Here is a 25,013-nt window from a genome sequence, read left to right as displayed (position 1 = left end):
GTAGATGCATAAATAAGTAACGTTTTATATGTGAAATAGAATAAGATAACATAAAAACAGAATGCAAAATGAAGTACTGTACAGCATATTGTGAAATAAAAAATACACAAATAACATTTTATATAAGTATATTATATGATCATGGTTGTGTGGAGTCTGGAGAAGATGATTTGTAGGTAGAACTTATCTTAAAACACTTTTATTCAAAATGCTATTTTAACATATATTTACCCTAAAGCAGGGGTGTCAAACTCAAGGCCCGGGGGCCAAATCCGGCCCGCAACTTCATTTTATGTGGCCCCACAAGAGCTTGCAAAAAATATGATTTTATTATACGGTTACATGCTACTTTACAGAGGCACGTTGCCCATAAACTACATGTCCCACAATGCATCTCAAATTTGACTTTTTTTCTCAGAATTTGACTTTTCTTTTTTCAAAATGTCACTTTTTTTTTATTTTGACTTTTTTTCCAGAATGATGGCTTTTCTTTTTAAATCATGTTGTGACATTCTCACTGAAGAGACTTGCAATTATTTGCCCTAGACTTCTGCTTTCAGACGTAGTTATTTATGAAGTTATTACCCTATCTGATAATAATCCAATGCAGAGCTAATAATGTAATATAATACATTATTTTATATATGTTAAATATTTATATATGTATTTTTATATAGTCTTAAAGTTACAACCGGCCCTTTGAGTGCAGCCATAATGCGAATGTGGCCCGCGATGAAATTGAGTTTGACCCCCCTGCCCTAAAGAATAATGTGTTTTCTGTGTTTTGAATATTGCGCTAGTCCCTATTTCCTTTTTAATATTAATTCTGCAACCCTTCTGTGCAAAACAACCAGAACCCGTTTCTTAAATACTCAATACAACAGCAAGTCTAAAATATTCTTCCCATCCGAACACCTTGTGCTTTTCGGACAGTTGTTCTGAAGGTGAAAGCCTGAAACATCGTGTTCAGCCTCCTGTTAGTTCAGACCGGAGCTGATAGAAATCTCTGGGCGGCTCCATCTCTGCGAGGTTGACTGACTTTTCGGGCTTGAGCGCTGCGGAGATTTGTTTTTAGTGGCACCTTGAGGGAGTGAGTGAGGGAGTGAGGGAGTGAGGGAGGGAGTGAGGGAGGGAGTGAGGGAGTGAGGGAGGGAGTGAGGGAGGGAGGGAAGAGGGAACACGATTTCAAAAAAAAATCTATCATGCTTTTATGTAAATGAGCAGCTGTGAAAACAACATTTCCTATTATTACCCTAATTATATATTTTCTCTGAGAATTTGCATATTTTATCTCCCTCCTCTTCATTATGAGGGACTATGCTCCTATTTTGATGTGGTTAAAAAAAAACACATAAAACAAACAAAGAAGGAGATGAAGGATTGGAGGGAGAGGGAGAGGGGGGGGGTGCGTTGGCCGCTTTATATTGAGTATTTTCCAGTTGATTTTGTAGAAGGCTTCTCAGCAGCGTGGCTAAATAAGCAGCAGCATACTAATGAATGAAGGAGTGTGATAATGTACCAGATGAAGAGAAAAGGGACTGTGTGGAATAGAAACCAGACGAAAGACGAGAGCACATATCTGTCCATAAACACTGTCTCTCGCCTATATGGCTGAAGGTTGTTTTTTTATTGTCAAGCTTATATAACTAATGCTTAGAGTAAATATTTTCTGTGTCGCAAATGCCGCAATTTCACGCCCTGTACACACAGTTAACCATGTGTTTCATGTTTTGGCATGCAGAGAAAAGCAGAGAACTCAGAGGACAGTAAATGACAGCGTAGACTCTGTCTGTCCTCTTCCTGAAAGGGCGACGTGACGGTAAACAGGCTGTGAACAGGCTGTGGGCTCTGAGATTATTTCTTTGTCAGCAGCAGAGCCACCAGTGTTGCTCAGCACTGCTGTGGAGAAAATCTTCCAACTGAGGACTGATTGGATTTTTGTTCCAGGGAGCCTTTTGTGTTAGCAGCATAGGGACTAGATAATAGAGGTTGATGCCACTCTGTCTGTGTGTTATGGCTGCTGGATTGAGTTCTCGGACTGTGTTAGTGTGTGTGTGTGTGTGTGTGTGTGTGTGTGTGTGTGTGTGTGTGTGTGTGTGTGTGTGTGTGTGTGTGTGTGTGTGTGTGTGTGTGTGTGTGTGTGTGTGTGTGTGTGTGTGTGTGTGTGTGTGTGTGTGTGTGTGGTGTGTGTGTGTGTGTGTCCTAGCATTACTATACTTGTGGGGACCTAAATCTGTTTAAACAGTCACGTGTGGGGACTCGCCTCCCTTATGGGGACAAAATGGAGGTCCCCATGAGGGGAATCATTAATTTTAGGGTGAAGACTTAGTTAGGATTAGGGTAAGGTTAAGGGTTAGGGTTAGGCATGTGTTGGTTATGGTTAAGGTTAGGATAAGTCTCCAGGAAATGCATGTAAGTCAATGTAATGTCCCCTGAAGTGATGTATGCATGGTATGTGTGTGTGTGTGTGTGTGTGTGTGTGTGTGTGCTTGGATATCGTCTCTCTAAACAATCTAAACAGCCACAATATAACTGTTACTCACAGCCTATAGGATGCTAGATATTGCATCACACCTGTTCAAAGACTGCAACCTCTACTATTTAAAAGGCTATTTTGCTTTCATCCTTTGGTTACTAAAACCCTTTATGAACACACAGTTAGAAATACACTACATGTATACAGTTTTGTACATGTAACGTTTTTAGACTGTAAGTGTAAATATGCACATTGACATTGAATGTTATCTCGTTGCACTGTCATCGCTACTACCTCTGCTTTTACCACTATCATTTCTTTATTTGTGTCTATTTGTTACTGCAGTGAGGGTTGCCAAAGAAATGTCGTTGTACTTTGTATGATGACAATAAAGATATATTCTATCCTATTCTATTCCTAATAGTGAGGCTTCAGCGCTAAGATGAATTGTTAATACGATAACCTGTCACTCTGTTAAATTGTTCATATGATAATATTCTGTGCAGGTACGTTGCCAGGAGTTACTGGCAGCCATGGTCAAGGTCGTTATCTCAGATCTACGTGTTGAGCATGAACGCCCAATGGGTGTGTACGTAGAGGTCTGTATGTATAAATAAAAATGTTATACATTATTGATTTCCGTAGGAGAATTTTAATTTTAATTGCCGTGCTTTTACTGGCAAATCAGCTGGTGGGTTCAGATACAGAGCAGCAGCCTAAAGACACTGTGTGTGTGTGTGTGTGTGTGTGTGTGTGTGTGTGTGTGTGTGTGTGTGTGTGTGTGTGTGTGTGTGTGTGTGTGTGTGTGTGTGTGTGTGTGTGTGTGTGTGTGTGTGTGTGTGTGTGTGTGTGTGTGTGTGTGTGTGTGTGTGTGTGTGTGTGTGTGTGTGTGTGTGTGTGTGTGTGTGTGTGTGTGTGTGCTAGGATATCATCTCTCTAAACAGCCACAATATAACTGTGGTAAGGGTTAGGCATGTGTTGGTTATGGTTAAGGTTAGGATAAGTCTCCAGGAAATGCATGTAAGTCAATGTAATGTCCCCGGAAGTGATGTATACATGGTATGTGTGTGTGTGTGTGTCTGCGTGCGTGCGTCTGTGTGTGTGTGTGTGTGTGTGTGTGACTTTGTACTGACCTCTAATGGAGACCAAGGAATGACACAGATGTTCAAGACATTGGAAATAAATGTTTAGTATTTGCTAATGTTTTTCGATTTAGGAATATTCGTCCAAAAACAGTGGATGATGACAATAAATGTGATGGTTTTGATCAAGAGGAAAGGGACGTCAATGTGGAAGTGCCTTAAACCTGCTTTCTTTCATAAAGCTCGTTGGGATAAAAGCAAAATGAGTCTTTAATTGTATAGAAGTCAATGAGAAAATGACCCTAATTCTTAGTTGAATCATTCCTCAGTAAACACAGTCCTGTCAGGGTTATGGTCTCCATTGCTAGTTGTCATGTGCAATAGAGGATGTTGTTAATTGTTCAAATAGTAGGTTCATTTCGGGTCAAATTGACTATAAGGGCGTGGCTACCTTGTGATTGGCAGGTGGTAGGGTGCCCTTGTGTTTCTACAAACTTTGTTTACTGTTATTAACATTTGATGTCAACATTGTGGTTTCCTTTAAATGCCTTATTTAGCTAAGCTAGGTTAAGATTTCCAAAATGCCAAACTCAAGTCTCACGAACCAATGGGAGACTGCATCCACTTTCTTTATACAGTCTATCGTATTGATCAACAATACCATCTGCGAGTGTGGCAAAAATCCACCTTAAAATCCTGTGCAACTGTCTCTTTGTGACCACAGAGGAGTGGACTGTGTCAGGCTATTTGTCTCAGGCGATGCCACACCTGACTCCCAGATTCATCCTGACTGTTTCCTCCTGTACAGAACTAAATGTGTCTGAGAGGGTGACGTTAAGACAGACAGTGTTTCCTGTTGTCACGTCCCCTTGCACCCTGAAGGCGGACAGGAGATGCCACAGATTTAAATAGGCTTGTCTCAGCATTATTTTAGCTTAAACAGATGAAAATGCGGTTTGTTCAATGAAAAACTGATTTGGTTATGAATAAAAACATGAAATGCAATAAGCATACAAGGGAGAAAAATAAACAGATGTTATTACACGTTGGAGACTCACAGCTCTTTCAACAGAAATTAAAACAACATTATTAAAAGAGCAGCGCGTTGTGGCAACGAAAGAGAAACTGCTGGGTTTTGATGTGCTTTTACAGACGCAGCAGCTGTACCAACACTTTGTATTAAGCTCTGAATCAATCTTAACCTCCCCCAAGTGTACAGTAAGCTGCAGGAAGGAATCTGCGGAGGGTTTCTGAGTTCTGTGACCTTGGCTGTCCTTGGTGTGTGTGTGTGTGAATAAGAGAGGGGGTTCGTGTCTGGATTGTGGGTGGTTAAGTAAAGGCTGCTAGTTGTCAGAGCACTTTGCCCCTCGACATGCCGGGCCCCCGTCCCCTGGAGAGCATGGAGCCGCTGGTTGGTCTGGTTTTATCTGCTATTATCCGTCAGATGCTGTGCACCTGTGAGTCTCGTGGTCCAATCCCAGCGGCTCCTGCTGTCACACGCAGCAGCAAAGTTCTCTCTCTTCTGTCTGACAGCCACCCTGGAGGAAAAGGGTAAAGGAAGCAAATGGAAGGGAAAGAAATAGCATTAAGATGAGCTGTATTTCCTCAGACCAAAGCCTGCCCAGCAGCCATGTGCAGCCACAGCTCACCTGGCTGCCAGATAAGTGGAGATTAGAGCAGGGGAGACGATGGAAAGGGTATTAGAGGCAGAAAAAAAATCTTTCTGGAACCCGGGGACAGCCTTGATACTTTTAGGGATTTCTTGTGTGGTGTTTGATGATAGCCAGCGGTGGGAAGAAGTCAAATACATTTACTCAAGTTGTACTTTTTTGTTATGTTACTTTATACTTTAACTCCACTACATTTTGGTTATGCACTTTTTTTACTCCCCTACATTTATTTGTAAACTTCATAGTTTCAAACGATTAGCTACAACATATTACAAATCACCTAATAATAATGTTAAGTTTAAACGTCCAGCAGCAGTATGTAAAGTACAATTAGCTCCAGCTGTGATGAACACATGAATGCATCAATAATCATAATCCAAGAATTTAATTTATTTGATCCTGAAATTAGACATTACGCTCAACAAGTGGTTTCACTTTTACGTCTTCAGGTGTATATCAGTATGTAGTGTCTCTACTTTAAAGAGTCCTCTCCTGCTGATGTTCAGGTGTATATCAGTATGTAGTGTCTCTACTTTAAAGAGTCCTCTCCTGCTGATGTTCAGGTGTATATCAGTATGTAGTGTCTCTACTTTAAAGAGTCCTCTCCTGCTGATGTTCAGGTGTATATCAGTATGTAGTGTCTCTACTTTAAAGAGTCCTCTCCTGCTGATGTTCAGGTGTATATCAGTATGTAGTGTCTCTACTTTAAAGAGTTCTCTCCTGCTGATGTTCAGGTGTATATCAGTATGTAGTGTCTCTACTTTAAAGAGTCCTCTCCTGCTGATGTTCAGGTGTATATCAGTATGTAGTGTCTCTACTTTAAAGAGTCCTCTCCTGCTGATGTTCAGGTGTATATCAGTATGTAGTGTCTCTACTTTAAAGAGTCCTCTCCTGCTGATGTTCAGCTGTGTATCAGTATGTAGTGTCTCTACTTTAAAGAGTCCTCTCCTGCTGATGTTCAGGTGTATATCAGTATGTAGTGTCTCTACTTTAAAGAGTACTCTCCTGCTGATGTTCAGCTGTGTATCAGTATGTAGTGTCTCTACTTTAAAGAGTCCTCTCCTGCTGATGTTCAGGTGTATATCAGTATGTAGTGTCTCTACTTTAAAGAGTCATCTCCTGCTGATGTTCAGGTGTATATCAGTATGTAGTGTCTCTACTTTAAAGAGTCCTCTCCTGCTGATGTTCAGGTGTATTTCAGTATGTAGTGTCTCTACTTTAAAGAGTCCTCTCCTGCTGATGTTCAGGTGTATTTCAGTATGTAGTGTCTCTACTTTAAAGAGTCCTCTCCTGCTGATGTTCAGGTGTATATCAGTATTTAGTGTCTCTACTTTAAAGAGTCCTCTCCTGCTGATGTTCAGGTGTATATCAGTATGTAGTGTCTCTACTTTAAAGAGTCCTCTCCAGCTGATGTTCAGGTGTATATCAGTATGTAGTGTCTCTACTTTAAAGAGTCCTCTCCTGCTGATGTTCAGGTGTATATCAGTATGTAGTGTCTCTACTTTAAAGAGTCCTCTCCAGTTGATGTTCAGGTGCACATCAGTATGTAGAGTCTCTACTTTAAAGAGTCCTCCTCTGCTGATGTTCAGGTGTATATCAGTATGTAGTGCCTCTACTTTAAAGAGTCCTCTCCTGCTGATGTTCAGGTGTATATCAGTATGTAGAGTCTCTACTTTAAAGAGTCCTCCTCTGCTGATGTTCAGGTGTATATCAGTATGTAGTGCCTCTACTTTAAAGAGTCCTCTCCTGCTGATGTTCAGGTGTATATCAGTATGTAGTGTCTCTACTTTAAAGAGTCCTCTCCTGCTGATGTTCAGTTGTATATCAGTATGTAGTGTCTCTACTTTAAAGAGTCCTCTCCTGCTGATGTTCAGGTGTATATCAGTATGTAGTGTCTCTACTTTAAAGAGTCCTCTCCAGTTGATGTTCAGGTGTATATCAGTATGTAGAGTCTCTACTTTAAAGAGTCCTCCTCTGCTGATGTTCAGGTGTATATCAGTATGTAGTGCCTCTACTTTAAAGAGTCCTCTCCTGCTGATGTTCAGGTGTATATCAGTATGTAGAGTATCTACTTTAAAGAGTCCTCCTCTGCTGATGTTCAGGTGTATATCAGTATGTAGTGCCTCTACTTTAAAGAGTCCTCTCCTGCTGATGTTCAGGTGTATATCAGTATGTAGTGTCTCTACTTTAAAGAGTCATCTCCTGCTGATGTTCAGGTGTATATCAGTATGTAGTGTCTCTACTTTAAAGAGTCCTCCTCTGCTGATGTTCAGGTGTATATCAGTATGTAGTGCCTCTACTTTAAAGAGTCCTCTCCTGCTGATGTTCAGGTGTATATCAGTATGTAGAGTCTCTACTTTAAAGAGTACTCCTCTGCTGATGTTCAGGTGTATATCAGTATGTAGTGCCTCTACTTTAAAGAGTCCTCTCCTGCTGATGTTCAGGTGTATATCAGTATGTAGTGTCTCTACTTTAAAGAGTCCTCTCCTGCTGATGTTCAGGTGTATATCAGTATGTAGTGTATCTACTTTAAAGAGTCCTCTCCTGCTGATGTTCAGGTGTATATCAGTATGTAGTGTCTCTACTTTAAAGAGTCCTCTCCTGCTGATGTTCAGGTGTATATCAGTATGTAGTGTCTCTACTTTAAAGAGTCCTCTCCTGCTGATGTCCAGGTGTATATCAGTATGTAGTGTCTCTACTTTAAAGAGTCCTCTCCTGCTGATGTTCAGGTGTATATCAGTATGTAGTGTCTCTACTTTAAAGAGTCCTCTCCTGCTGATGTTCAGGTGTATATCAGTATGTAGTGTCTCTACTTTAAAGAGTCTACTAAAATCATACAAAAACAAAAACGTATAATTCATACACACAAATGAACAAAATGAGTAGAAGCGGGAGGGCTGAAGCATAGCTCTCCCGTGCATCATCATTAGCATCAATATAATAATGGTACAACAAAATATAGAAAACTAATGAACACTGGAAAAAAAAAAAAAAAAAAAAAAGTTAGGGCAAGAAAAAAGTAAATGCATATATAAGTAATACTGGGAATATCAAATACTTGTTAGCTGGAGTAATCTGCAAATATAATTGTTTTTACTTTAGTTTTGAATTGTTGATGACTAGTAATAAGGTCTGGGTGAAGTCCATTCCACGTTCTAACTACGATTATGGATCAGCTGTGATTTGATGGTTGTTCCACAGGGCTTGCTACACAACCAGTTAGGATGCCTGGTTGGGTATTTCCTGACTGTGGTTTGGAACTGCTTTTGAATGTTAGTAGGCATTTTGTTATGGAACATGTTGTGCATAATCAGTACTGTTTTAAGCTTAACTATATCAACACATTTGAATAGATTGAGTTTTTTAAATATGGGAGTTGTGTGTTCATATTTACCACAGACGATTCGTAATACTTTTTTTTTAGATATTATTATTTTTTGTAGATTTTTTGCGTACGTGTTTCCCCATATTTCGGAGCAGTAATAAAGAGTATTTTTTCCTGGAGAATGTTCTTAGTACGATACCAAATACCTATTATTTTTGACAGTTTAGTCTGTACATAATGTATATGGTGCTTCCAGTTGAGTTTTTCATCAACAATGAGTCCTAAAAATGTACATGCACCAACTTTCTCTCTCTCAGTATTGCAAATCCGTATAATAGTCATTTCTACTCTCAGACTTTGTATTGAATAACATGTCATTTGTTTTGGCCACATTAAGGGATCATTTATTAACTGCAAACCAGTTAAACCCCTTGACCCCTTATGCCATAATGTTCTAATTTGTGTAGCAGTATGGTTCACAGTATCTAAAGCCTTTTTAAGGTCAATGAATACACCAGCTGTAATCATTTCTTTCTCAATGTTGTTGGTAATTTCTTCAACCAGTTCAATTACTGCTGAAGAAGTAGAGTGATTCTTCTGAAATCCATATTGGCTGGGGCCAAGAAATGGGTCTATAATTATTAAAACTAGATTTATCACCAGATTTGAAAACCGGAATCACCTTCGCGATTTTCATTTCCTTGGGAAAAATACCTTGTTGGAACGATTTATTGCATATATTTACTAGGGGGGCTACAATGTTTGGTGCAACTTGTTTAACAATATTCACACTAAGTCCTAAATAATCTTTGGACTGTTTACTGTGTTGAATATTAACAATATCAAGCCGTTCATTTTCTGTAATTGGGTTCAGGAACATACTCTGTTGGGCTGATTTTACTCGCAGTAAGTTAAATAAAGGACTTATACTTGTAAAATAGTTTTTTTTAAATGTATACCATCGCGAAATCTAAGGACACAGAGACAGTCCGTGTTTCACAGATGTGGAAATATTCAGTATTTCATATTTGTTTGCTTGTTTGTTCCCTGTATGTCTGTTGTTCCTCTTGCTGTTCCCACTGTATAAATTACACTCCTGCGAGTTCCCTATCTCGTTAGTGCAGAATAACAGTGTGGGGACAGTGGAGAGATCAATACTGGGCCGCAGTTGGAGGTAGAGCGGCCCTAATGAACTGAATTGACTGGAGCTGAAATATGATCAGTATTTCTCTGGTGGTCATTATGTTTCTTATGAAGAAGATCAATGTCTCCTGGGTGGATCACTGACTAAACACAGCATGAGGCACGGCCAGCGCTGCGTCCACTCTAAATACTTAATGAAGGATTTATTCACAATAACTGTCTGCTTTTAGATGTGTGTGTGTGTGTGTGTGTGTGTGTGTGTGTGTGTGTGTGTGTGTGTGTGTGTGTGTGTGTGTGTGTGTCCGTCTTTCTGTCTCTCTCTTTTAGTCAAAGGTCTGTCTGTGCAGCATTAGTAACTGATGTGCCTGTTTGAGGCTGTGCTGTTCATTTCATGGGCTATCACTTTTCAAATTGGTGAATGCCTTCTTCACGGTTGATTAGTAATTCATGCGAAGCTAATTAAGAGGCATAATAAGAGAAAGACTGGTGACGTGCCTCCAACCGAATGAGGGAGATGCTTTTTTACCCTGGATTGTAAACAGTTGTGATTGATCGCAGAGGCGCACTGACCATAAAAGACTCCTCTGAATCCGTCACACCCATATCTCCATTTTGCTCTCGCTGATCTTAGAGCATCTTAAAAGTCGCCTTAATGATCCCTCCATCGTGCCTGGCAGTGTCATTTATGTGTGTGTGTGTGTGTGTGTGTGTGTGTGTGTGTGTGTGTGTGTGTGTGTGTGTGTGTGTGTGTGTGTGTGTGTGTGTGTGTGTGTGTGTGTGTGTGTGTGTGTGTGTGTGTGTGTGTGTGTGTGTGTGTGTGTGTGTGTGTGCTGCTCAGGCTGGATCTCGCCCCTGCCAACCATCATCACACACACACACACACACACACACACACACACACACACACACACACACACACACACACACACACACACCTGTACCAGCATCTGTCCGTCCTGCACATTGGCACAGGTGCTGCCTTTAGATTGACTGTCTACGCTAAATTGACGCCGCAGACATTTTTCACCTAAATTGCACGGTCTCATCTTGCTCTCTTTTATTTCTTTGTCGCATATTTACACACATACCCTGATAGGGAAATTAAAAAGTGCTCGTTTATCTCATCCGTCCCTCCATCCGTCTGAACTCTTTGTGATTCCAAGCGCAACACTGCAACGATGACGTGTGTACCCGCAGTCTAATTCCATCATCAGCATCATTACTGCTATTATCCCGTGTCTCCCTTTAATACAGGCTAATGGATGACCAATAAAGATAGATGAGCCTGGCAGTGTGGAGCTAATAGGCAGGACATGATGTCTGGCTCCTGTCCTGACGCTAGGCTTTACCCAGTCAATGGCCCTGCAGAGAAAATATAACTAAAATACAATCTAGAGATATTCTTTTCATGTGAATGAGTCACTGTACCTTTAGCACAGGGGTGGCCAACCCGCGGCTCTTTGCCTAGTTTCATGCGGCTCTTCAGTTCATATCGAATTGTATAGCCTATGTGTGAGTTTGGGGGAGAGACACTGACTCCTGACTAGTGTTGCACGGTGTACCGATACTTGAAAGGTACCGCGATACCCTGCCGTTAAAAACGTTACGATTCCTCCGTTTCATTAATATCGGTACTTTAAGAATGACGGGGGAAAGTACTCCGGTGAGAAAGCGCCGTTTTAATAAGAGCCGTGTGTGTTCAGCGCTCTGCTTCCACTCCCTGCACTGCAGCCGTGCCTGCAGTCCCGCCCCTCTCAAGCACGCTCTAAGTCCCGCCCCTCTCAAGCGCGCTCTAAGTCCCGCCCCTCTCAAGCACGCTCTAAGTCCCTCCCCTCTCAAGCACACTCAAGTGCCTCCCCTCTCTCGTGCACGCGCTAGCTGCCAGAGCATGTGAGAAAACGAGAAGCATGGCTGCAAGTGGGAGTGCAACTGCCGCTGCGCCTCGGCTTGTTGACAACAAAGACGCCAGAAGCAAAATTTGGAAGTATTTGAGCGATATCTCTGACAGTGAGGGCAAGCCTACGGACACCAAGAGGCCCGTCTGTAAGAAATGTATTAATTGTATTTAATACAAATTATTGTCATTTATTTTATATATTGTTCTCATTGTTTAAAAGTGTGTGTTATGGTTCTGGTGTGAAATAAAGCACAATAAATTACATTTAAGACTGTTTCCCTTTTTTTAAGAAAAGTATCGAAAAAGAATCGGAATCGCAATTCTTGACTTGGTATCGAAACCAAAATGTTGGTATCGTGACAACACTAGCTACTCCTGACAGTTAAACCTGATATTTAGTAGGTCTGTTAAGTATTGAATGCTGATAATTCTGACGTAATTTGGCCGGTCAAAGTTGTTTGGGCTCGGATAAAATCGCTCCGTTACTTTCGTTCCGTGTTACTTTCGTCCCGTGTTACTTTCGTCCCGTGTTACTTTCGTCCCGTGTTACTTTCGTCCCGTGTTACTTTCGTCCCGGCTCTCCCTATTTGTGTATGTGTGGTGTCAGGTGTCAGTATGAGAGGATGACAGCGCGTCTAATTTTGATGTGGCCCAAGAGCCAATCACAATAATACCTGCGATGCAGTGAACCAATCACCTTTGAGGGGGGGAAAACCTATCGTTGATTAAACACTATCCAGTGTTTCCCGCCAACGGAGCCCCGCGCCCCCCCCTGAAATTCAAGGTGTTTAAAAAATATATATAATTTTTTTTTTTAAATATATATATCGCACCAAATTGCAAATAATCTTAACTACTGTCACTTTTCATATTGAACATGTGCTCTTTTATTAAATAAGATAAAAGCTTTCATTTTAAGTTGTGAGTTTAGTGTTTTTGACCCTAAGAAACACTGATGCATTAATCAATAACAATAATCCACAGCTCCTCTCTCTGCTCCAGAGGATTTAAAAAATATATATCCCAATGCCACAAAGATGCATCAGTGACGTGGTTGAAATCTTGTCTCCAGAAAACAAAAAACTGAAACAAGCGGTATCAGTGACTGTGTGTTTGATGTGGCTCTTTGCAGAAACATAGAAAAAATGTGGCTCTTAACCTCTGACTGGTTGGCCAGCCCCTGCTTTAGCATGTCAATAGTTTATCACAATTCAGTGGATATTGTTTGTTAAAGTAATTATTTATGAAAACAAAGGGCTGATTGGATTTATTAACCTCATAGCAGCTGTGCTTTTAATTCCCGTGATGTTGAAAAGTCAACACCCAACAACAGACCCACAGCATTTAACTGGTATCTAAAGTGTGATAATTGAAAACCGTTATGGATTTGGAAAGGTCATTTTTTACCTAACTGTTGCACCAGGCCCTGTGATTACAAATGAAGTGTGTGTCTGTCTGTCTGTCTGTCTGTCTGTCTGTCTGTCTGTCTGTCTGTCTGTCTGTCTGTCTGTCTGTCTGTCTGTCTGTCTGTCTGTCTGTCTGTCTGTCTGTCTGTCTGTCTGTCTGTCTGTCTGTCTGTCTGTCTGTCTCTCTGTCTGTCTGTCTGTCTGTCTGTTGTCTGTCTGTCTGTCTGTCTGTCTGTCTGTCTGTCTGTCTGTCTGTCTGTCTGCCTGTCTGCCTGTCTGTCTGTCTGTCTGTCTGTCTGTCTGTCTGTGCGAGAGTGCATTCTTACTCTTATATGTTCAATATGTTCTCATTAAAAGCCTCTGACTGACTGTAATGTAAAAGTCAGAGAGGAGTCTTGAGTCTAATTTGGCAAAAATAAAAACATGCGGCTGGACATGGGCTGTTTAAAAATGACAGTACATTACCAGTTGTAGCTGTGACGCACTTCAATAGCTCGCCCCATTGGTTGTGGGTCCTAAATAAATCAGTGTTCTCCCTGAGAGGCTGAAATGTAGCATCCTAGGTTTGTTTGATGTTGTGTGTGTTAGCAAATAAACCAACAATACCTGCAAACACGTGGCTGCAGTCTTTGAAATGTTGCTTTTGTTTAGATAATCCAGAAGAAAAGCCATGTGTAATGTAACCTGCAGACTATGAGCAGTGCAGTGGAGCAACGTAGCATGAAATAATGATACAACCTAAAAGGAGCACATGAGTTAAACTGTGAGACTTTAAGTGCATGAGAATAGTTTCAACAAAAGCTGACATGCTGTAGAGTAGGAGATCAGACATGAACAGTATTTTCAACTGTTCAAAGGACATTGGCATGAACAGGACTGTGTTAGTCATTAGATTATAGATACTAATATTATAAAAACCATAAAAGCCTTAAGACATATTATATTATTAGATTAAAAAACAGTCATCAGAAAGCCAAGAAAATACAAATTACAACAAGCTAAAAACTAAATAAGAAAGTATTAAAATACTTGTTAAAAAAAGTGTTTTGTTTAGTTATTTGATTTAATAAGAAAATAAAGCAACATGATCAGAATGTGAATAATTTATTTTTCCTGGGGGAGTTAGGTTTTGTGACAGTTATACAATTTTGGGAAAAAACGATTTAATACATATTTATATAGAAATAAAAAGTCATGGCAGCCACTGGGACTTGCTGTCAATGAAAGCAAAGCATTGTGGGGAGTTCACTTTAGTTTGACCAATTGGAAGTTGTTTCTGGAAGGATGCAGGTCTACTGTAGTAAATGGGAATGTCATTGACACATCCGTCAAATAAAATAAATCTAAGTTGCTCAGCTTGTCTCTAGGCAGACTTCTATCTTTGTAGACATTGACATCAGGACGGCAGATAGCTTGCACATCTTCCGGCGCAAACTGAAAACTCATCTCTTTCGACTCCTCTTCGAGCGTTAGAACTATTAACGAAGCACTTTTATACTAATAAAGGACTGGCTTATCTAAAGCCAGTTGAGTAGCACTTGAAATGTTTGGCTCTATGAAACCTGATGTACTTTATGATTCTGTTTTCTTCAAGGTTGTGTCTTCCTGGTCGAATGTACTTATTGTAAGTCGCTTTGGATAAAAGCGTCAGCTAAATGTAATGTAATGTAATGTCTACAGGGGGGTCAAACTCAATTTCATCCCGGGCCACATCAGCATTATGGTTGCACTCAAAGGGCCGGTTGTAATTTATATAAATATTAGGGCCGGGACTTTAACGCGTTAATTAAGATTAATTAATTACACAAAAATTAACGCGTTAAAAAAATTAACGTATTTTAATCGCACTTATTTTTGCACCGCGGAACGTTTCTCACTCGATGAGTTTCAGGCGTACCGATTATACTGGAGCACCAACTAACGTTCATGACTTCAGACAACAACAAACCACAGTGAACAACAGTGGGAAATGTTGTTTTAAAAAACGGACGGATGGAAGCGTCGATAAGAGCACGGTTGTGTGCAAATTATGCAAAAAGGAATTCGCATATCACCGCAGCACATCAAGCCTCAAGTATCACCTCAATGCAAAACATATAGCAGCTAGCGTGGACGTTAGCCTCTTTTATCGCGTTCACACCAAAAAGAGCCGGTACTAAAATTAGTTCATGAGAACCTTTTTACCCCCACGAAAGTCCCTGCTAGAGAGCAGAGAGCTGCTAGAGAGCAGGGACTTTCGTACGGCTCTCTTGTGAGAAAATAGCTATATTTCTGATTGGCTGGGCGGATTGCAAACCACGCCCCGTAAAACTCCCAAAAAGTGTTGTGAAGCCGCCATTTTATTATCCTCGCATTAGCATTATTAGCATTAGCCCAGCGCAGAAACGCAGAGAGACTAACTTATGGCAACACAAAATAAAACATGGGAGCGGTGGAGATGAGAAGGTGTCGGCGTTCTGGCGATTTACTCGGAAGGCTTCAGTAGAAGCTGCTGGGACTCCCAGCAGCTTCTACTGAAGCCTTCCCCAACTCCGGGGACTTCCGGCCGGGGACTTTGGGCGGCAGTATACGCCGTGAAGTGGTTTGCGGCCTGCCAGTAAACCCAAAGCAGAAGAAGAAGAAGAAGAAGTGACGTCAGCGGCTTCATTTGCCTAATCCTCCCCCAGGTATGAGTTCTCATGAACTAAATTCTCATGAACCTTTGTGGGAAAAGTACTGCTGTGTGAATGCGCCTATAGGTATACTAAAATCCATGTGAAAAAAATTGCTTCTCACTGTTCTTAGGTCAAATATTTATATGTGATTAAAAATGCGATTAATTTCGATTAATTAATTACAAAGCCTCTAATTAATTAGATTAATTTTTTTAATCGAGTCCCGGCCCTAATAAATATACATGTAAATATATTATATATATTAAATAATGTATTATATTACATTGTTGTCCCTGCATTGGATTATTATCAGGTCTGGTAATATCTTCCTAAATAACTACGTCTGAAAGCAGAAGTCTAGGGCAAATTATTGAAAGTAAATATTCAACAATTACACCAATTGTATTGTATTGTATATTATATTCGTTGTGGGCCACATCAAATTAGGTCGCGGGCCGGATTTGGCCCCCGGGCCTTGAGTTTGACACCCCTGGTCTACATGAACGTGTAAGGATTTAGGAAATGTAGCTTTGAAGTTTGCATTTTGACTGAACTTGCTGTAGTAACATCACACCAGACTTTGAAATGGACAAGTGTTCCTCTTTAAACTCCGGCCGCTTGAAAGACTGCAGGAAGTGAGCAGCCTCATGTTGACGAGCACATCGAACAGAAGATCAGATTAGCAGTAATCCTCTGTTCGACTTGTTGAAGCTTCTCCAATCTCTTGTCCATCACTCTCATTCCTGATATAGTTTCAGGCAATCTGCCAAGGCGTCAGTGCATTGATACTGTACAGGAATTACCATGCCTAAAAGTACTCTAATTATACTGTCTTTTGCACGATGTAGCTTCTGTAAATATATTTAAGTGTGCTTCAGTGAGCTATTCCAAAGCAAAGCATGTAACAACTCCCTTGTATTGAAAACACCGCTCCAATAACTGACATATAATGACATTTATTATATTTGGAGAGTTATGGTTATAGCTTTGTTTGTTTGTTTCTAAATGATCTTGTATACATCTAACAGACTCTGGAAGCGGTCATACAGCACACTGAACAACATCAGAGGGAAGCTGGCATTTCAAACAGGCCTAATCATAACTAACTAAATGTCTGAAACTATGAAAGGAAATATCAGAGAGGGGAAAAAGGCTTTATAAAGTTCTGCATCACTTACTTTTCAATTACAGCAGCCGAAGCAGAACGAAATTGTTAGTGTCATTTATCGACTGTGGTGCTCTCCATTAGAGAAACAACTGAGAGGAATCCATCCCGTGTTTATAACCACCTGCATGTCTGACAATAACAAAGAGTTTGTTTCCGTCAGCTGGCCTCAAGTCTTTCTGTTGAGATGCAGCAGCAGAGGAGAAGCTGCAGGTAATCACCATGTATTCCCCGAAACAATGACCTTAGAGTGAGAAGTAATTGGTGTCTTAATTGATCACAATGAATCATGACAGCTGTCATGTCCTGCTTCATCCTTTTAAGAACTATTCTTGGAACTAAACACACTTTTCTTAAATATGTTGATTTGATTTTGGATATCTTAAGAAATCAAAAATGAATTTATTATTCAAGATTCAAAGATTCATATGTTGTCATTTGCACAATAGCTATAAGACTAGTTGTTTGCAATGACAATGTTAGGTCCCAAGGCCGAATCAACAGTGCAATATACAATATACTTACGACATAAAATAAATAAGGAAGTGAAATAGTGCAATGAAAAATGGTGCAAGTAAAATACAGGATTAAGTCAACTATGTACATGTAAGATAGAATAAGATAAAAGCAGAAATAATACGCAGTAGAATACATACTGTATACTGTAATGATATATTAATATGTGGATATTTGAAATAAACAGTACTACATGTGCTATGAGATAGTGTTTTAAATGTTTACATAAATAAAATAAGTAGTTTTTTAATACTTATCTTACAGTAAAGTTGATGTTATGTCTATTACTCATGCCTTGATGATCTTCCCTGGTGATGTGGACCAGGCAAGAGTAGCCGAGCGCAGACACCCTCCCCAACCCCCCTATGTGTATATATTTTTTTCTAATACTTTGTGAGGAAAAACTGTCAACCATATCCAAAGTGCAGGACCAAAGAGAAGTAAATAATGTATGCTTTTGTTAGATTCTTTGAAGACGATATGTGCTACGCGTTGCCCGTTTCCACAGTGGAAGATTTCAGACCTCTGCACAGGACAGATTTTGATAATCAGAAGGTGTATCTGGTTCACAGAACTGAAGAGAATGGCAGCAGTGCAGGCCAGCCGAGCGAAGCGCAGATCCTTGCCCTTGCAGGTAAGTTAACCTCTTAATACATCAGCGGTTCTCCTTTTGAATGCTCTTTTTTCATCACTAAGTAACGTTGACGTGCGCGGAACGTGTCAGGGTGTCAAAGCCGGTCCTTTTTTCATCCGATCTGTCAGAGACGTGATCAGCTGTCTGACACTGAAGCCACAACAACGTCCTCGGCTAGCTAGATAAGCTAGTGAGATATGCTAAGATAAGTTTGGTAGGTAGCCATACCTTGACAGCAATGCAGACTATAAACACTCAGGGTGTTGTTCTCCCAGAGTGCTTGTTTGTTTCGATAGAGTAGTTTTTGTGTCGTTTAATACGTGGCATTACACAGGCACCTCGGTTGTTTACAACACGCAGCTAACACTTGCTAGCTTCATGTGTATTCGTTCCGCGTTAGCATGTTAGCACTGACGCGCTAGTTAGCAGCCGCGTCACAACATGGTAAACACATGTGACAGTGGTGGACCCCTCATGTGTATATTTTAAAGGTCTAGACATGTAGACTAGACTGTAGCTGAAGCCCCTGTTCTGGGTTGCGGTTAGCTTGTTAGCTTATCTGTTGGTGTATGCCACAGAGCGGATGCGGTGCTGCAGTCATCACCAGATATGAATGGACATATAGCTGTCAGTGACATGTCATGGCTGCTTCATGACAGCGCATACATGTGGTGTAAAATAACATGCTTAACGTTAGTCTCAGTGATGTTTGCTCACGGTGGTTTTCCATGCTCGATTTTAGCTGCATCACTAATCCCCAAACTGAGCTGTCTGGTCCTCACCGACCTGTTTAACACACCTCACACAGCAGCAGTGAGTGACACTGTGTTACAGCCGTGATGCCAGGACTATGTGTATCTGTTTATCTTACATTTAACTTCTATGCTAAGGGTGCTAAAGTTGGTTTGTTGTAGCAGAATGGAGAGACCAAGCGCCCTCTGCTCCAGTTTGACAAATGGATGAAATAATTCTACAGGTACTTTTTTAAGTTTTATGAAAACTTTTTGAAAACTTTACGAGTTTCTCCCTGCTTCTTATTTCTGCACTCCACAGATACAGTAGAGGAATTTGAAGACAGTATAATGCAAAAGAAGATGAAAATTCCCAAGATGTCCATCAAGAATTCAGGAAACTCAATTGAGAACAATTTTGGAGAGGAGAGAATGCCACTCAGACATAAAAAGGTAGGCTCCATAGATCAGATATCACACTTCATAATACACCCAGTTGTGCTCTTAGTGACACCAGTGATGAAATCCATCAAACTTCCCCCTTGTTTACACTGAAAGATCTTATCTAATAATACTGTAGAACGAGTCAATTACAACTTTGTTATGGTATATTGTATATCAATATATTATAATAATAAATAATAATAATACATGGGATTTGTATAGCGCTTTTCCTAATGCTCAAAGACGTTAAATTAATGATGTAATATTTATCTATTATCTTTTCAATGTACACACGACAGCTATTGCACTTCGGATCCCTCCTCTGTTTCTCTCCCAGAAGTATTATCAATGTTCCCATTAACTCGGGGTCTCTCCCATTAACTGGGGGGTCTCTCCCATTAACTCGGGGTCTCTCCCATTAACTGGGGGGTCTCTCCCATTAACTGGGGAGTCTCTCCCATTAACTCGGGGGTCTCTCCCATTAACTGGGGTTTTTATTTGGGGGGGTTTCCTTGTCCGATGTGAGGGTCTAAGGACAGAGTGTGTGGTATTCATATTCTCTACAAACTGTAAAGTCCACTGAGAAAAATCTAAAATATGTGACATTAAATAAAATAAACTCTGATTGATAACAAATTAAAATCAACCATATTTGAGGTGGCTCAGATTAGTGCATTTCTAGTGAAGTATCCCACTTATATTGACCATCTTGTGTCATGTCACTAAGGACCCTTAATATTTTGTCCTCATTGAACCACACTTATATCAGCACTAACCGTGGGCACATGTATGACAGCATGTGTCATGTTGATGCATACACAGGAACATCATTATTTGTATCTAACCTATCTATTGGTTAAACTTTGTTACACTTCAATAAGCTTGGCTGACACCCAAACTCCCCCATGCTATTTTTACCATATGCTGGATTAACACAAATTCAGCACTCTGGACAGCTGCCCTTCCACAGACAAATCCTCTGAGCGGCTCATCAAAGAACTCGCTGACTCCTCTTCTCCCAGTTCCTGTGAGATCAACAGTCAAAACAAACTGCCTGTTGTTGCTAAGTGTTCAACTGAATCACAACATCTCACATTAAGTGCACTGATGCAGCAGACCGTTGAGATATTCTGTTAAAGTGTATTCGGCCCTCTTCCAAACACCTGTTTTGTGTTTTAATGATCAACTTGTTAAAGTTTTTACAATGCACATGTCACTACATCGGCCTGTATTCCCCCCCCGCCCCACTGGACTTTAAAACCACACACACTCAGACACTCAACACACACACACACACACACACACACACACACACACACACACACACACACACACACACACACACACACACACACACAAGGCACTTTTTAAGCTGCTATGGACAGTCTTGCACTAATGTACATTTCTCAAAGATATTGAAGTGACTGTTATTTTGTATATATTGATTCTTGTGCTTTTATGTATGTCTTAATATGTGTATAAATGTGTCTGTTGATTATGTATATATAGGTATATACATATTTGTATATATATTTGTTTTTCCGAATCAGAATCCCTTTATTAGTCCCACAGAGGGGAGATGTTACAGCAGAAACGAGCCAAAGACAGCTCAATGTTACCTAAGAAGCATACAAAAGTATTATAATAAAAAAAGTTACACAATTTACAAAATACACATCCTGTAACAGTTCTGAGGATTTAGCAGCTAGGTATATATTGCACGGTTATTAACGTATTGTATTAGGGATTGTGGGAAAGGGTATTTCGATCTCTCCGTCTGTACACACAAACTGAAAGATTGACAATAAAGTTGCCTTTGACTTTGATATCCTAAATGAACCCTTGTTATTTGTTCCAGGCCTTGTCTCAGGACCACGGACGGCCCCTTTCAAACTCCTCTAAGAGCCTCGCAGCAGTAGTGGCTCGCCTCGAGAGGAACGCAGCCAGCTCCTGTATGGAGGGAGAGGAAGACCTGGATGAGGACCGGCTGGGTGAAGAGGGAGAGGATGCAGACGACGAAGATGAAGATATGGAGGCAGAGCATCAGCCTCATCAGCCTCATCATCATCCACCACAGCCGCAGCAGCTTCTGGAGGTGGAAACGGACTGTGTGTCTGCAGCGGTGGTTCCCAGAGTCCTGTACGAGGAGCTGGTGCTCAGCTACAGGCAGCAGGAGGAGGAGATGAGGAGGCTGCAGCAGGAGCTGGAGAGGACCCGCAGGCAGCTAGTGCAGCAGGCCAAGAAGCTCAAGGAGTACGGCAGCTTGCTGACAGAAGTCAAAGAGCTGAGGGACTTCAACAGGAGGCTGCAGGACGTACTACTCATGAGACTGGGCAGCGGTGAGAGGCCAGGAGCACACACACCAACACACACGTTTATTAGCGACCTTTAACCCACTATATTCAAATCAATTCAATTCAAATGTATCTATATAGCCTATATATGTCATAAATCACATTTGTCTCAGAGGGCTTCACAAATCAACAAACACGAATGATAATGTAAAAACAACAACAAACATGTCTGAGAATAGAGTAAAAAGACAGGATAAATGTGAAAATACAGATGAATGGGTACAAAACACAATGACACAAATACAGTTAGAATACTGTAAGGGAAACTTCTGCAGCAATGGAGAGTCAGGACTCAGAGAGACACGAGGAGAGTTGGAGCTTTGATGTCAAACACTGATGTTTATTACAAGTCAACGGCCGGAGAATTCATATCACAAGTCACAGCAGCAAAAGGTTCTGACTGCACGGGTGGGTTGTCATGTCAATTCTGCCCAGCCTATCTCTGGATAGATCTTTTAACTAGTTTACAGAGAGTTAATGAGCATATTGGGGGAGGCGTAAACATCTGTGGAGCTTAGAAAGCCAGCGTTCCCACAGCCGTAAACCATTTCGTGACCGAGAGTTGAACTGGTTTATCAAGATAGCTGGAGCCTCCCATTCCTTAAGAGAGATAACAGAGCCAGGGTTTGGTCGTAAACCTCAACAGGCAATAAGGTTAAATATCTTGGGAGTAAGGAAGAATTATTCCCTCACAAATACAATAATTAAAATTCCATAAAATGTTTATAAGATGTTTAAAAGTGAGTTTAAAGCTGTGAGGGAATCATTTTGTCTTTACTCCTTACTCCTCCGATATTTAACCTTATTGCCTGTTGACGTTAATAACCAACCAATATTCTGTTATCTCCTTTAAGGAATGTGCTCCAGCACTTAAGTGTCAGTTTTATGGCCTGATGGGGGGGTTTACGACTGTGAGAATGCTGGCTTCTAAACACCACTGACAAGTGATTGAGTATTTCTAGTTGGGGGATATCTCCTGTAGCTCCACAGATGTCTATCGAGAGATAGGCTGATCAGAATTGACATGACAACCCACCCGTGCAGTCAGCACCTTTTGCTGCTGTGACTTGTGATATGAATTCTCCGGCCGTTGACTTGTAATAAACTACCAGTGTTTGACATCAAAGCTCCAACTCTCCTCGTGTCTCTCTGAGTCCTGACTCTCCATTGCTGCAGAAGTTTCTCTTTCAAAAGCCAGTCCTAACTGTACGCTGAACTAAAGAGGAAAGTCTTCAGCCCACTCTTACATGTGTGGACACTGTCTGCCTCCCTAATCAACACTGGAAGTCAGATCCAAATGTATTATCAGGGTTAGGGCTTAGGGTTACCTAACCCTGAGCCAAAGTCAACTTTATTGTCAATCTTTCAGTTTGTGTGTACAGACGGAGAGATCAAAATACGTTTCCAGCAATCCCAAATACAAAAATACAAATATATACAAATATGTATATCCTATATATACACAATCAACAGACACATGTGCACACATTAAGATAAAAACTCAACAATCAATAGAAACAAAATAACAGTCACTTCAATATCTTTGGGAATTATACAACATCATAAGTATTGCCATGTGATGAAAGCACGTGACTGAAGTGATGCTAATGGAGATGGAAACTAGTTTACAAGGAAGACAGATGCGAAGAGATGGGTTTTGAGTTTGCTTTTAAAGGAGTCAACGAAATTAACTTTCTGTGTCTGAAATATAAGACGATTCCAAAGATCCTCTGATGTGCTGTTTACACGGGTTGTATCCGCTACTTTTCTCTTTCGTATAGCCCGTTCGTTCACACGAGAAACGGACCCCTAAAACGATAACGGGTCCCAAGGTGGAAAGATCTGCGGCGCAAACGCTCTGGGGGGCCAAACGGCTCCGTGTGTACGTCCTATACGATCATGTTCCTGATAACGATGAAGCCATAGCCCCGCCTCTCCGCACCTCTGCTGCTCACTGCTGTAGCATGGTCAGTAGCTACTGTCAGACGCTACTGACCATGCTACAGATGTTAGTACAAAATCTACTGCTCCTCTGCCACAACCATGAGCAACACGTGGACATGGAGAACTACATGAACTACATGTTGCTAAATCCACCGCGGAGAATACACAAGGGCAACCATGGCAACCATGCTCGGGGTCTTCTTCGCTGCTTTTCGTGTATTTTGTGGCGGAAGTACAGCGCCACTTACAGGCCCGGCATATGTACTACAGCGTCTCCAGCGGGTCGAGCGGTCTCGTGTGAACGGAAGACTTTTTTGATATCGAATTTGGTTAGTTTGCGTTCCCGTGTAAATGGGCTCTGAATGAAAAGGCTCTGCCACAACAGAGGCACAACAGTTAAAGGAGTACTTGTATAGTAGGAGCACTGCAATTAAGAGCCTTTTGTTCTGCGCACAGTCAGGTTGTGTGTCGATCTAGTCTAATCCTATTGTTTGCTGTGTCTTTAGACAACGCACTGATTTAAATCCTATGACCTGAAAAGGATCCATTTACTTTTTTTAGCAACAGTGCCAAACGTCATTGTTGTAAAGTTAGAAAAAAAGATTCAACTTAAGGCCCTTAAATAGTTTTACTGTGCTTTAAGAACATATATTTCGTCTTAGACAGACATGAGCATTTAGGACTGCTTTTAAAATTCTGTGTGTCTCTTCTGATTTTAAGATAACGTTACAAATGAAACCAAAGTAGATCAGTGTGAGTTAGGACTGCTTGGTTTGACTTGCTTTTTAGGTTGACAGATTAGAATAGGATTAATGACGAGTGACCTTCCTAAAACACAAGTTGGTTGTGAGTTCAGTGAAGCCAAATAGGATGAATTATTAGGTCGCAATTTGTAAAGATATTGGTTTCAAAAGCTCACCTGCAGCAGTGTGAACAGACACATTTTGCTCATACAGGAAGTCATGCAACGTTTGTATTGTTCAGCCCTTTTTTGAATGCACTGAATCAACATTTCCTCAACAGCAACAGTTTCCTGAACTCTCCAACAAGACTTAAAATATCAGATTTAAAGAAACAATCATGGGCAAGGGAATTCAAAGACAGATCTTTCCTCTCGCACAGCTATGGGTGGAATATGAGCAGTCAGTGAGGAAGTGTTCGTCTCAAAACACAAAAAAAACTTCAGGTAAATTAAAACTTATTGTTTTTTGTAATAGTTATGAGACACACACATTATAACAACAATATAGTCCAGCATCAGTAAAGTATTTAATCCAATACAGGAAGTTAAATAAAAGGCACTGTAATGCCTGCAACATTACTGCTGTGGTACTGTCCGTCCTATCTTCTCCATTAAGTTTGTCATTGCTAAAGGCACTTAATGGGGCGAAGCCTGCGACCTAGTTCAGGCAGTCAACTCAAGCACTTATGCTGCAGTCATACATAACGCCCCTTGCCACTCTACAACCAACCAACCAGAGTCTCCTTAATATGCCGCTCTATTTAACCTGCCATGTGGGTAGGTAGGTAGGTGGGTAGGTGGGTAGGTGGGTAGGTGGGTGTTTAAGTGGG

At 40.8% G+C, this 25,013-nt stretch overlaps 1 protein-coding gene across 4 annotated transcripts in view; it reads left to right on the top strand.

The window, feature by feature from the left end:
* The first annotated feature begins 15,629 nt into the window (after nucleotides 1-15,629).
* The window catches only part of bend5 (BEN domain containing 5), a 30,189-nt gene continuing 20,805 nt past the window's right edge, over nucleotides 15,630-25,013 (top strand). The window contains exons 1-4 of one of the 4 annotated variants that reach the window (XM_034201721.1): nucleotides 15,630-15,665; nucleotides 17,907-17,968; nucleotides 19,022-19,152; nucleotides 21,002-21,482. In XM_034201721.1, the coding sequence (XP_034057612.1) occupies nucleotides 19,051-19,152; nucleotides 21,002-21,482 (583 nt within the window). In that variant the 5' untranslated portion in view covers nucleotides 15,630-15,665; nucleotides 17,907-17,968; nucleotides 19,022-19,050. Of the gene's footprint in view, nucleotides 15,666-17,695; nucleotides 17,969-18,885; nucleotides 18,945-19,021; nucleotides 19,153-21,001; nucleotides 21,483-25,013 lie in introns of those variants that run through there. The other 3 variants (XM_034201722.1, XM_034201720.1, XM_034201723.1) reach the window with 3 other exon arrangements.

The sequence above is a fragment of the Gymnodraco acuticeps genome, unplaced genomic scaffold (genome assembly GCF_902827175.1).
Source record: "Gymnodraco acuticeps unplaced genomic scaffold, fGymAcu1.1, whole genome shotgun sequence".
Classification (NCBI taxonomy): Eukaryota; Metazoa; Chordata; class Actinopteri; order Perciformes; family Bathydraconidae; genus Gymnodraco; species Gymnodraco acuticeps.
This window is presented reverse-complemented; position numbering and strand designations above follow the sequence as displayed.